The 13,744-nt window shown below is 56.1% G+C and overlaps 1 protein-coding gene across 6 annotated transcripts in view; it reads right to left on the bottom strand.

The window, feature by feature from the left end:
* Positions 1-339: 339 nt before the first annotated feature.
* The window catches only part of RNF213 (ring finger protein 213), a 106,574-nt gene continuing 93,169 nt past the window's right edge, over positions 340-13,744 (bottom strand). For all 6 annotated transcript variants that reach the window (XM_019818352.3, XM_045044707.1, XM_045044705.1 and 3 more), the window contains 12 exons: positions 12,290-12,470; positions 11,487-11,578; positions 10,623-10,880; positions 9,163-9,295; positions 8,774-8,857; positions 8,264-8,444; positions 7,874-8,075; positions 6,794-6,871; positions 6,043-6,237; positions 5,551-5,640; positions 5,285-5,463; positions 340-2,307 (listed from right to left, as the gene is read on the bottom strand). In XM_019818352.3, the coding sequence (XP_019673911.3) occupies positions 2,154-2,307; positions 5,285-5,463; positions 5,551-5,640; positions 6,043-6,237; positions 6,794-6,871; positions 7,874-8,075; positions 8,264-8,444; positions 8,774-8,857; positions 9,163-9,295; positions 10,623-10,880; positions 11,487-11,578; positions 12,290-12,470 (1,827 nt within the window). In that variant the 3' untranslated portion in view covers positions 340-2,153. The remainder of the gene's footprint in view (positions 2,308-5,284; positions 5,464-5,550; positions 5,641-6,042; positions 6,238-6,793; positions 6,872-7,873; positions 8,076-8,263; positions 8,445-8,773; positions 8,858-9,162; positions 9,296-10,622; positions 10,881-11,486; positions 11,579-12,289; positions 12,471-13,744) is intronic.

Genomic DNA, 13,744 nt, shown 5'->3' with positions numbered 1-13,744 from the left:
CGCTGCTGTCTCCCGGCGAAGGCATTTCAGGCGGGGAATGGGGGGCTCGCCCTCTGAGGCCGAGGTGGAAGCTTCTGGCTTGGAGTCTGGAGACCGGGCAGGGATGGCCAGCTGTGGGTCCCCCGCTTGGCTATCATTTTGTCCCGAGAAAAGGTTTACCTCTCACTTTCTACACTGGGGTGTACGTCTTCTGTCCAGAACCTTCCACTACATGGATGCATCTACATTTCCACACACACACACACACACACACACACACACACCCCAAAACCATTCCCCATGGCTGAGCTGATGTCTACTTGCCATAAACTGAAGCTCTACCCTCAGAGAGAAGGATTCTTTAGCAGCAAAACTCAAGTTTATTAAAACAGGTATGACAAGTATAATAAAATTGACATTTGCTTGTGCTAGGCCAGTGTATTTCTGTATAAACAAGATAATCTAGATATGACCATTAAGGCTTTGAAGGTATAGCATACAAAACAAAATATCTTAGTTAAAAAACCCTTCATTAAAAGTGGGGGGAAAAATTCCCAGCCCCAAAAAAAGATTCACAGCAAGATATTGACCCCTAACTCCCCTAACTGTGCTAAGGTATGGCACAGTGAGGGACCAGAGCAGCACCTTGGTGGGCCGCACCAGCTCCGTCCCAGCTTGGAGGAATCAAAGGGATTCCCAGTGCAAGTCGACGAGCTGAACAGGCGCCCTCCCTGCTGCACCTCAACCCATTGGGGGGGGGTTGGGGGGGTACCATTGCATAGTCTAGAACGATACAACAATCACGGGTTACTAAGTTCAAGGGGGTGTTGTTTCAGATTAATTACTGAGGGGGCCCGGGCCACCGTGCTCCCCTTCATCGGACACTCTGAGGAGCACGGAGGACGGTTCCCTCTGCAGCTCCCTCCACTGTGGCTGCCGCGTGTTCGGTGGTCCCGGCAGCGTTTTGTTTCCGCAATCTCAAGCTGCCCACGTCGTTAACTCACTCAGAATGTATATTGAAGACACTCGCCTCTGACTTGTAAACAGTGGTCATCTCAGTGCCGATGGGTGCCCAGCCACCTGGGAGCAGGCGTCAGTCCAGAGGCCACCAGTATCCAAGGAGACTGTGCAAAAGAGACACTTGCCTCACAGTGAGGAACGTGGCAGGGCAGATCGAGTTGACTATTCTCTTTTTTTTTCCTTTTGCAGAAACTTAGCTGGTTCTGTATTCTCTCTGAGTCTGTTTTTTATGCCTTGGTGGAGATTCGGAGGAAGGACCAGATAGATTCAGAGGGAGGACGCGTTTATTTAGCACGATCCCGGACAGTTTAAAAGTTCCCACAAAGATGCTGCAACCATGCCTTTGATCCAAGTGTGTACTGACCAAGTTTCATTTGGAATTTAAAACCTCTAGAAATAGAAGCAAACGTGGCCATCGCTCCAGTCTCTTCATTGTGTAAAAGAGGAAGGAACACCCGAAAAGTACCCCCGACTTGGCCCCGCGCTCTCCACAGTGAAAGCATTTTGGCTCTGACCCTTGAAGCTCAGCAGTGACTCTCCGTGGGGGCCGGGTGAGGTCTCGGAGGTTTGGCCTCAAGGCACTGAATGCCCTGACTTGTGTTTGGGAGGACACAAAAAAGGGTCTGGCACTTTTGCAGACCTTTCTGGAAACCTACAAATATTTGCACAATACTCAGACTCAGAGGGAACAGAAGAAAGAATCAAGCTGGATTCTCCTCTGTGAGTGCAGAACAATTTAGAAAATAGCAAAGTCAATAACCCCGTCTCCCCTCCTCCTCATCCTGCAGTGAGAAGGGCCGGGGTGTGCGTGTGCTGTACTCCAGCCGGCGAGCCGAAGGCACGGATGGCTCCTGTTCCAGGAAGCTGAGAAGCACCTGCTTGGCACCCCGGGCAACCGAAAGGTGATCTGTCCCAGCTTCCCGGGGTCTCCAGTTCTCACCTCCCACCGGGATGTATCCATAATCCGATGGGAACGATGTGGAATGTGCACGTGTTCCTGGAACAGCGTGGCTCTCGCAGCTGTCTGCGGCACGGCACCCGGGGATCTTGAGTTCCGAGCCACGCCAGCAGCCGCCCTCGTACGCCCTGGCCCAGGCGGCGGCTGGTGACAGACGAGGGAAGAGCCCGCTGTCCCCCGTCAGGAGCAGAGCACTCTACCTCACCTGCCGACCTCGCTTCAGTTCAGCGGCCATTCTCCACACGGGGACACAGCTGCACAGCAGTATCTCCTCTGGGAACTGAAATTCCAGTTCAGGAGGAATTTCACCCTCTTTAGTTTCCATGTAACTTACTAGAGTGTCTCTCAGGCTGAAAAACCAAGGGACAAGAGATAGAAGGTTAAGCACTCTCCCATTTAACGCAAAGATGCCATCAGTGGTCGTTGCTATTTCCAAGTCAATAGAACCAAAGTGCTTGTTGAGACCAGAAATGCTGGGGGGGGGGGGGGGGGAGGGGGATCATCCTGAAGTCGAGTTACAGAACGGGGACTAGAAGCCGGGGTTCAAGGGCTCCAGGACAGGCCTGCCGCCTCCCACACTAAAGTGTACAAACACCACAGAACAGAGCTGACCTTGATAATTAATGGCCAGGTCACGCCCCCTTAAGCACTCTGGTAATGTGATCTGCTCCATAAACACAAAGCCTTGCCATTCAAAAAAAGATTATATTCCATCTCATGTTTTATATTAACAAAGATGGTAAATTCTCCAGGAAAGGGATCTTTTGTTCTCTGTACTAAAATTCCCAGGTAGGAAGGACTTGTTGAATGTGTTCAAGGAATATAAACGTATGCAGGCATATGCCAGACGGCGTCATGGAAGGAAACAGCACCGATGACGCGCTGGCGAGGAAAAGTGGGAATGGAGTATCTATTTAGGAAAACAGGGCTGGCAAATCCCTACCTCACATCATACGTAAAACATAAACTGGTTAACAAAGCAGATGGACAACCTAAGACTATAAAAGCACAAGAAGAGAATGTGGCAGAGGGCTTTGTAAGCTTGGGATAAGGAAGACCCTTCTGGTATGTTTTTCTAGTCTTTATAGAAAAAGATCTGTCAGATTTGGCTTTCTGAAATTGAAGACTGAGGCAGAGGTTCTGTAACAAAGATTAATCTTAAATATATATATATATTTTTTTTCAACGTTTATTTATTTTTGGGACAGAGAGAGACAGAGCATGAACAGGGGAGGGGCAGAGAGAGAGAGAGAGAGAGAGACACAGAATCGGAAACAGGCTCCAGGCTCCGAGCCGTCAGCCCAGAGCCCGACGCGGGGCTCGAACTCACGGACCGCGAGATCGTGACCTGGCTGAAGTCGGACGCTCAACCGACTGCGCCACCCAGGCGCCCCAGTAAATATATATTTTTAAATTTAACGTTTATTTTTGAAAGAGAGAGGGTGAGAGGGAGTGCGCGTGCACAAATGGGAGAGGGGCAGAGAGAGGGAGACACAGAATCCAGAGCAGGCTCCAGGCTCCAGGCTCCAAGCTGTCAGCACAGAACCCAACGTGGGGCTCGAACCCACAAACCGTGAGATCATGACCTGAGCCGAAGCCGGACGCTCAACGGACTGAGCCACCCAGGTGCCCCTAATCTTAAATCTTTTAAGATTATGAAAAAGATAAATAGCCCAAAAGAAACCTAAAAGATACCAAGAGATAATCTAGAGAAAGACACAAAAATGGCAGATGAGTAGGAAATCTGCAGCTTCACCATTAAATAGGAAAATACGAGTGAAAACAAGACACCTATTTTTGGCCATTAGGTTGGCAAAAACGTAAAAGACGGGTAATATCCGACGTTGGGTTTTCTCATACACTATACATCGGTGTGACTTTTTATATCAAATTTAAAATGCACATCTCTCTCCCTCTCCTCCCTCTTTGGTGTGGAATTGTAGAAGTTCTTTATATATTTTGGGTACTAATCCTTTATAAGGTATGTCACTTGCAAACATCCTCTCCCATTTGGTAGGGTTGCTTTTTGGTTTCGTTGATGATTTCCTTCACTGTGCAAAAGCTTCTTATTTTGGTGTGGTCCAAATAATTTATTTTTGGTTTTGTTCCCTTTGCCTGAGCAGACGTTGCTAGAAAAATATTTCTACAGCTGACATTGAGAAACTACTGCCAGTGTTTTCTCCTAGGAATTTTATGGTTTTTGGAGAAAAAGGAACCATCACGCATTGTTGGTGGGAATGAAAAATAGTGCAGTCATTGTGGAAAACAGCACGGAGTTTCCTCAAAAAAATTAAAAATGGGACTACCCTACGATCCAGCAATTATTTATTACTATTTAGTACTATTATTTATCCAAAGGCTACAAAAATATAGATTCAGAGGGGTACATGAACCCCAATGTTTACAGCAGCATTATCAACAACAAGCTATGGAAAGAGCCCAAATGTCCATCAACTGCTGAATGGATAAAGAAGATGTATATACACCCACACGTATACACACACTGGAATATTAGCCATAAAAAAGATTGAGATCTAGCCATTTGCAATGACATGGATGGAGCTAGATCGTATAATTATAAGTGAAATAAGTCAGAGAAAGAAAATAACATGATTTCACTCAAATGTAGAATTTAAGAAACAAAACAAATGAGCAAAGGGAAGAAAAGAAAGGCAAACCAAGAAACAGACTCTTGACTATAGAGAACTAACTGACCATTACCAGGGGGCAGGTGGGTGGGGAATGGGTGAAATAGGTGAAGGAGATTGGGTCCACTTCCCATGATGAGCACTGAGTAATGCATAAAATTGTTCAATGACTATATTGCAAACCAGAAACAAATATAACACCGTATACTGTATTTCAACAAAAAAAATTTAAAAATAAAATGCACATCTCTGACATAAGTACGCTTGTCACAACCAGAATATATGACTTCAGTAATTATTTTTAAAAGCCCAGCAGGGGTGCCTGTGTGGCTCCGTCGGTTAAGCATCTGACTTTGGCTCAGGTTGTGATCTTGCGGTTGGTAGGTTCTCTGCTGTAAGTGCAGAGCCCGCTCTGGATCCTCCATCCCTTTCTCTCTCTTTATCTCCTCCGCTCTCTCTCCTCTCTCAGAAATAATTAAACATTAAAAGAAAAAAAGAAATAAAAACCCAGCAGAGATCAAAGCCAAAGGGCCAATCTGCTGGGGGCCTGGAAAGGTTAAAACAGCAGGGCACGGGCTTCAGAGGTCAGACGGGAGCTCCTTCCACGTCTGCAGAAGGTCACGGGAAAGACCACAGGGCACCCCGTGTGTGCAGGTCCCACCCGCGAGCGAACCCGTACCTCCACTCTGGGTTGAAGTTGCCCTCGGCCTGGGGGCTCTTCAGTTTCAGGATCATCATTTCATGAAGCTCCAGGAGGAAGGAGTCGAGGTCAGTCTGGTTCAGGAAAGTGCGAAGGCACTTGGCATTGTCTGGGCTGAGACCAACTTTGTACCTGGCACTGATTTCCCTGAAGGGCTCCTAGAATAGAGAAGAAGAGAGGCAGTAAGAGGCTGGCTGGGAGGACAGAGGGCGGCCCCCAGCCCAGCGGGGTGGGGCTGCACCCACCTTGTGCAGACGGAGCAGCTGTTCCGACCGGTGGGCCGACAGGAGCTGCCACAGTGCGATCGTGTGCTTCAGCTGGCATCGGTGTAAGGCCTGAAAGCGACAGGCTCCTGAGCGGGAGGCGGGGCCGGGAGGGCCAGGCTCCCCAAGCAGGAGTGGGGGCTGGGCGGGGACAGGCTCCAGGGCAGGAGGCGGGGCCGGGAGGGAACAGGCGGGCAGGGCTGCACTTTTGCCCCGGGCTCCTCTCTTCCCATAGCTGTGCACCAGCCGCTGGCCTCGCCTCCAAAGCGCCACCCCTCCCCCGCCATATCTCAGAGCCCCTTCCCATGGCGAGAGGGTGGCTGTCGCGCTGGGCCTCGCCTTGACATGCCACTCTCACCTCCTGCCCTTTCCGGAGGTCGCCCAGGTGGGGACTCCCTTCGAGGCGCAAATCCCGGCAGGCAGTGGGGAGGGCAGCGTGGATGAGGCTGCAGCGGAGCCCCAAGCAAGACCCACCTTCAGAACCAGTGCTGTCTGCTCGCCCATGCGCAGCACGTCCTGGACGTACACGTTCAAAGACATGTTGGGGTTGCCGCCAGCCGTGCTCAGGAACCCCAAAGTGACTTCTACGAGCGACAGGGCCTCACAGGCATCGCTGTAGGACTGCAGCTGTCCGCAGATGGCGCTGATGGCCGCGTTGTGGAGGGGTTTCTAGGAAATCAAAGGCGGGACAGGGGTCCGTGGCTGGGGGTTTCTTGTGCCTCATAACCGGCAAGCGGGCTTACCTACTTCACGGCCAAGGCCTTAAGGTGAGAGACCTACCAATAATGACAGTTAATGCTCGGTGATTCTGGGGCAGCAGTGCCCCAGACACTTTACAGAAATTGACGTGAACTCACAGTCCTCCAAGCAACCTTGTGAGGATATTTGCACGGTCGCGTGCGTGCTCACACACACACACACACACACACACACACACACACACACACAAGTCCAAAGAGCGGGAATAGGTAAGTTCTCTGGACCTTTTGCATCAGCACGCGTGGTCTGACATCATGACTAAGAAACTACCACCAGGTTTCAACAAGAGAACTCTTGCTGATTTGCTGCCCTGCTGGCCTTCTGGAAAGAACAGTGGGCTCAGGGAATGCAGGGAGGCCGCTGGAACCTGGCGGTGCTCCCAGCAAGGCTGAGCGGTCCTCCCCAAGAGGAAGCCACCACCACCGGGTAAAAGCACCGTGCGAGCAGGGTGGTGTGCTGTGATCACCTGTGGCATTTTGCTCTTGATGTCCGCAAAGAGATGCTCATAGTTCCAGTCACGTCTGTGCACCAGAGTGGGGATTCCCTGAATTGACAAAGAAAACAGCCTTTGGAGATGGAATCCACCGCGGAGGTTTCTGTCCGACGACAACTCTATTCCTGAGCAGTGACGCAACGGCAGGCCCGTGCTCCTCAGCATGTCGCCGGACAGAGCGTGCCCCTCTTGGCGGCCGTGTGAGGTCTGTGTTTGACCCACGGTCTACAGAAACAGTGACGCGGCAAGGGACCCGGCCTCGCCTCGATGGCCAAGCAGGTTACGACACGCCGAATGCTAAAGGCTTGCCGGCCACTGGGGGGAGCAGGTACACGGGGACCTCCCGTTCCTGTACTCCCCCAACCACTACGGGGCACAGACAACGGGACAGCAGAGCGGGTTAAGACAGCCCTGGGTGCAACAGGTCAGGGCTTCACCGCCGGCAGCGAGGGAGCACACACACGGAACCAGTGTCCCCGACTGGACCCGGCAGGGACAAGAACAGCCCAGGTGAAAGAACAGAGATGTGTAGGTGCACAGTGTGTTCAGGGAGGGAGGGCGGCTCGGTGTGTGAATCAACCGGCTGGAGAAGGGCTGCGACAAGCAGTGTGGGCGTTACCCCACGCGCACCGGGACACCAGTCGGCCTCAGGGCCGTCGCCAGGGAGCGACGTGGGCCAGATGTGGTTCGGGAATGTGGCCTAAGACTCGGAAGGCAGGGAGCAGTGGGCCTGTGGCAGTTACACAGGTGCCGTGGTGTCGGGTGACAGGCTGTGTGTGGAGCGTGAAGGCAGGTGGCCGCCAGGGGCTGTCAGGGGCAGAGGCGATGCCATTAACGACACTGAGAAATCCAGCAAGTCCACGGGGACCTGAAGAGGCCCAGAGGTACGGAGGGGACCCAGGTTCTGGCCTCTGGGGGGACCGCACGGCTGGACGGTCATCCCTGTGCCCGTCTCGCTCAGAAAACAGCTGGGATGCAAGGCCAACTTTCACAAAACAGACGTGCCGGCCCGACAAGTCCCGTGGGGGGGGCGGGGGGGGGGTACAGCCGCACCTTGAGCGTGAGCCTGGGTTTGCCCTGGAGGAAGCGGCCGGTGACCTGGCGCTGGATCTTCTCCAGGTCGAACTCCTGCAGGGTCTCCTGGCCCTGCTCCACCCTGTACTGGCAGTTGGAGAGGATCAGGGGCACGAGGTCCCGCTCGACTTCGTAACTGATGACGTGCAGGTCCGTGACCTCGGAGGCATCGACCGTGTAGCTGAGGGACACACAGACGCGGCGCTCGGGGACCCACCCGGAGCGGGCTCCCGGCTCCCCCCCTCCGTCCCGGCGGGCGAGCGCGCTGCCCGGGCCCGTGCACCCGGCCGAGGCAGGGAAGTGTGCCCGCCCCCGCGGCCCCGCGACCCCCATCTCAGACACGGCTCCCACGGCCGGCCGTGCGCTCACCCGTTGTTTTCTCCGGAGAACTCTCCCACCGCGTAGACCATTTCGTTGTGCAGCCTGATCAAATAGCTGACTAAGGCAGTGGAGCAGAGGCCCCGGCCCCGGCGACGCGGCAGAATGACCTCGAAGTCGGTGTCCTCGTCCAGGTCGGCGTCGCAGTATTCTTCGGGCAGCTTGATTTCACCTTGGGAGGACGGGGAGCCCTCAGCAGAGAGGCCTCCGCTCACCTCCACGCCGCCGCTCCCGCCACCTCCAGGCCGGCGCCCGAGCCCGCGGGCGCTTCCCAAGTGGGGACGAGCTGGAGCCGGGGTCGCTCTGCGCGCTCTGTCCCCACCGCCCTCACGCGCCCACCGGTTTCAAACGATCTCAGCTCCTTCCTGAGCCCACATCCGCAGATCCGAGATGACCCACGGGTTACTTCTCTCGTGGTATGTTAGTTCGCTTGCCCCCGACACCTGTGCCCAGAGACTCACGGACCAGGGTTGGGCGGGAGACAGGGAGCGTGGCACCTACCACTGGTCTGCAGCGACATCCTCAGCTTGTTCCATGTCGACAGAAAGATACGGATCCTCTTGCGGAGTAACTGCTTCAACCCATCTGTCCGACAAAACACCTCCTAAGGGCCCCGTGAAAACCCCTACCCAGTCGGGTCCGACCAACATCGTCGCGCGCTCTTTGGGAAGGGCCCGGCTCTGCGTCTCCGGCCTCGCCAGCGTGTGTGAGTGCGGACGCCGAGTTTCAGCCGCAGCCAAGCCTCTTTTGGGCTTTTGGGATTCACGGCACCCGTTACTTCGCACTGAAGGCTGAGGGGACAGAGGCCCCGAGCCCCGGGCTGGCTGCAGCGGTCTCTGCGAACCCCCAAACACCGCTGGCGCTGACCTCCTCCTGGAGCGGAGACGTACCTTCGTGGTGACTGCTGATAAAAGCTCGGATGGACTGGTAGTCAGCTTCCGAAACGTTCTGGAACTGCTTCACTAGATCCCTCTGCAGGGCCAAGATCTCAGGCAGTGATTTCACCAGCCTCAGCTCTGCCTCCTGCCGAGGGAAGACCGCCAGGCCGCATGTGAGTTCACCTGTCCCACGTTCCTGGGGACACGGGCTCCGGGGCTGGCTCAGGACCCGGGTTTGCATCGGAGCCGGTCGAGGCGCCATTTCACGTGACGCGCCCCCCCGTGGGCTCCTCGGGAACAGGAAAAGGCCGTTTCCGTCCTTCACAAGTGCCTACCGCCTGCCAGCAGGACACCGTGCACGCTAGGGACGGAGACGCCAGCGGGACACGGTCCCTGCCGTCACGGGGCTGACACGTCACACGTGTCTGCCGAACACTCGGCAAAGAAACCGGCCTCCTGGGCCCCGGCGATGGGCTGGCTGTGCGGGAATCTGCCAAGAGCAGAGGCTGGGGATTTAGGCGCCGGCACCCGGCGTCGCTCCCGTGTGTCGTCGGAGCCCCAGGAGACCCTCCCTGCTTGGGCTCCTGCCCTCCCGCTGACCGACAGTCGTCGCACTTGTCCCGAAAGCCAACGCTGGTACACGGCGGGGCGGGGGAGACAGACGCTACCACAGAAGGCGAAGTTTCAGGGGGCACGAGGCTCAAATGGGGCCTGTTTCCGGTCTCGGCCCGACGAGACCGTTCACTGCTCCCTTCCCCCCACCCCCAACACCTTTCTTCCTTCTGAGGCCGAGTCTGGGACACGGCAGACTCTTTTTGTCTGTTGGTTTCATTCTGGTTACGTGTTCCCCACGAAAAAAGCTTTTTCTTTCCACAGACCCTCACTGATGGCCAAGCGCTTCCGGCACCGGGGCCAGGATGGTGGACGGGCACCCCCCGGGATGACCTGAGTTCTGCTCCTTCCTGCTGAGTGACCCGGGGAGATACCATCCCGGCTCTCACGTTCTTTACGGATTCCTGACTCCTGCCAACTCCGACCGGTGTATTTCCTCTGTGACTTTATGCTTCAAACTGCCTCACGGCCTGACGTGCATGAGGAACCTACCCTCCCCTGCCACAGGTGGTCCAGCAAGAAAGCAGAGCCCTGGGACACCCGGGGGACTCAGTCAGTTAGGCGCCCGACTTCGGACCAGGTCCTGATCTCCCGGTTCATGGGTTTGAGCCCCGCGTCCGGCTCTGTGCTGACAGCTCAGAGCCTGGAGCCTGCTTCGGATTCTGTGTCTCCGTCTCCCTCTCTCTCTGCCCCTCCCCCGCTCACGCTCTGTGTCTCTTCTCTCAAAAATAAAATAAACGTTAAAAAAAAAAAAGGCAGAGCACCGAGGTAGTCGGTTACATGCCCCGTGTGACTGAGTAACAGCCAGGCCTTCGCGTCCGCAGGGACACGGGCAGGGGGTCACTCAGGGGCAGCCTTACCTTCTGCAGGAACTTCCGGAGGATGGGCACTGTGTCTTTGCCAGAATTCTGCTCCACGACGTGCTGCAGATACTCGACCGTGACCCTCCTCCTGCAGGCCCACATCTTAGAGCAGTGGACCACGCTCTTCTGGGGCAGGTGAGGCAGGAAGGCCCCGGGGTCACCGTACACGATCCTGGCCACGGGGTTGGAGCTGAGCCGCTCGTCCTGGCTGATCTGGGTGGTGACGGTCAGCAGTGCTTTCTGCAGATGCTGGTGCTGGGGGCGAGAGCAGCACAGGGTTCTGGAGGCGAGGCCGCTCACGCAGACCGCGACACGGGGGCTCCGCCAGTGGGCAAGGTAGGGCGTCCGCCCTCCCCGGTTTAGCAAGCGACCAAGTTCTCTTTCACGACGGTTTTCAGGTTCCTTGCCTGTGGGCTCACGTCTCCCCAGATGAGAGACCCAGAGACCCGAACTGTATCCGCATCCTTTTACTGGGTGGCTTTTATCTCCCTCCGGGTGTATTTACTCCCAGTACCGTTCTTATCTGAGGAGCGGTGAATCCACGAGTACCCGTGCATTTTTGCTGGGCATCTACACGCGAGTCTGTCTCCCTACCTGCCGTTCTCGCCATTAAAAGTAGCCGACAGAAAGCCACCTACCCCTCCTGGACTCACAGTAATTCCTCAACCGGCCAGCCCGGCCTCCGGGACGGAGGGCACGGGGACAGCAGAATGGCAGAGGGGCCGGTGGTCCACACCTGCGCCTGGGGTTCCGCCAGCGGCCCCACGGCCCTTGCGCGAGGGACGACGCACAGCCCAAGCGCCCAGGACGCTCCCAGGACACCCACCCGTGGGCTCCCAGCCGGCCGCCAGGGCCGCGTACCTCCAGCTCAGGGAGAATGAGTGTCTGCATGGCCTTCTCCCAGCTGTTTCGGAACTCTCTGGATGACAGCTTCCCATCGAAATTGAAAATTCCTACAAGGAAACACACGTTACCCAAGGAAAAGAAACCACAGCAGCTACGTAAACACTGACTAAAGCCGAGACCAAAGTCACGCTCCCTTCCAGCGGGGGGACGAGGGGGGGATGCGGGGCACTTGTTGCTAAATTAACCTGTGTTTCAAAACGGTCCCTGCTGCTCCCAGCAAGCCCAGGATCGTGGTGAAGATAGAAACAGAAAGAAAATAAAGTGACTCTCAACGCCGCCACTCAGAAATAGCCATTCTGCTACGTCACCTTGAAGACCTTCCCTTTCCACGGGTTTCAGTCTTTAAAGTGGAACATTGGCTCAGTGACCACAGTGGTCTGTAGCCCCCTTTTCCACGGGACCAACTGTGGACACGGGCACACGGGCAGGTAACCCCGGACTGCGTGTCCTTATAGCAAAAGAAGGGGCCACACAGGCCAGGGGTCCAAAGAGGACAAGTCTCAACAGAGGAGCAGACACTGGTCTCTGGACGGTGGGGACTCAGACGCCCTGCCCGCCCTGGACGACGCACGGCCTCCCCGCACATGCGCACACATGTGACGCCTCTGTGCTCACGTGCTGACCCGGGGGGGGGGGGAGCGCAAAGACAAGAGCCACCCTTCCCTCCGCTCGTCCCCACACCCCACCCCGCTTCCCTTATCCGTCCCCGGCGTCGTGAGGAGTGACCAGCCCCCCCCCCCCTCGCCCCTCGAGCTCACTCTGGCCGGAGGGGTGGCGCTGCCTTCCCAGGAGGCTGCGCAGGACGAGGTGCACGGCGTTGATGGCCTCGTCGGCGCTCCTGCCCAGCGTCCTCGTCAACTGCTCCAGGTCCTGCCGGATGTGCTGCTGCAGAAACCCTCTGGGGTCCCTCACCGGAGGCTTGATGATGTTTATCACAGCCTGCGAGGGACACGAGATCTTGTCTGCGGGGAGCCGGTGGGCCTGGCACACGTCCCCAGGAAGGACGGCCAGGGCCGAGTCAGAGGGCGCTGGGGAGGGGCGGAAGCACCCCGCGCACAGAGGCGGCGGGGCGGCGAAAGTGACCCTGTGACATCGTCAGCGTGACCTCGGGCCCACGCGGCCCTGCTCTCACCTCATTGAAAACACGCGTGTCCCTCACGCGTTAGGGCACACGTTCATACGGTCACGTGTGCAAGCACGTAGGAACAGCCTCATCCCTAGCTCGTTAAAGCTACACTGCACGCAAACCCAAAACAAACAAGTAAATAAACCCTCAGGGGCCCAACGTTCGGCCGTCATGGTTCATTAACTTCGAGGGGACGCGCTGCGCTTTCTTCCCCCGAGCTCCAGCGAAGACACGGGTAACGTCGAGGTCGAGTAACCTCCCCGCTCCCAGTGTGCACCGAGACGCGGAGTGTTTGTTTAAACTTTGATAATAAGACTTATTTTGCCAGGGCGCCTGGGGGGCTCAGGTCGTGATCTCGCAGTTCGTGGGTTCGGGCCCCGCGTCAGGCTCTGTACTGACAGCTCGGAGCCTGGAGCCTGCTTTGGATTCCGTGTCTCCTCTCTCTCTGCCCCTCCCCTGCTCGCTCTCTATCTCTCTCAAAAGCAAATAAACATTGGGGCGCCAGGGTGGTTCAGTCGGTTGAGCGTCCGACTTCGGCTCAGGTCATGATCTCACGGTCCGTGGGTTCGAGCCCTGCGTCAGGCTCTGTGCTGACAGCTCAGAGCCTGGAGCCTGCTTCTGATTCTGTAACTCCTCTCTCTCTGCCCCTCCCCTGCTCGCTCTCTATCTCTCTCAAAAGCAAATAAACATTGGGGCACCTGGGTGGTTCAGTCGGTTGAGCGTCCGACTTCAGCTCAGTTTGTGATCTCACGGTTCGTGGGTTCGGGCCCCGCTTCAGGCTCTGTACTGACAGCTCGGAGCCTGGAGCCCGTTTCGGATTCTGTGTCTCCCTCTGTCTCTGCCCCTCCCCTGCTCATGCTCTGTCTCTCTCTCAAAAATAAACACTCAAAAAATTAAAAACAAAGAAAATGGATTTTACGGAACCTGATGCGTAGGGCCCCCCGCCGGCGGGGAAACGAGGGGTGCGTGAACCTTACGCTACTTTGTGGATTTGGCAACAAATACGTACTCCTGACCCGCAGGAGGTGGCCAGCACTTTTTGGACAAAACGACTGGCGGGTCGTTACAAATTCGCGACCGAACGCGA

This window comes from Felis catus, chromosome E1 (assembly GCF_018350175.1).
Source record: "Felis catus isolate Fca126 chromosome E1, F.catus_Fca126_mat1.0, whole genome shotgun sequence".
Lineage (NCBI taxonomy): Eukaryota > Metazoa > Chordata > Mammalia > Carnivora > Felidae > Felis > Felis catus.
Note: the sequence above shows the minus strand (reverse complement) of the source record. Positions and strands in the feature narration are given on the sequence as shown.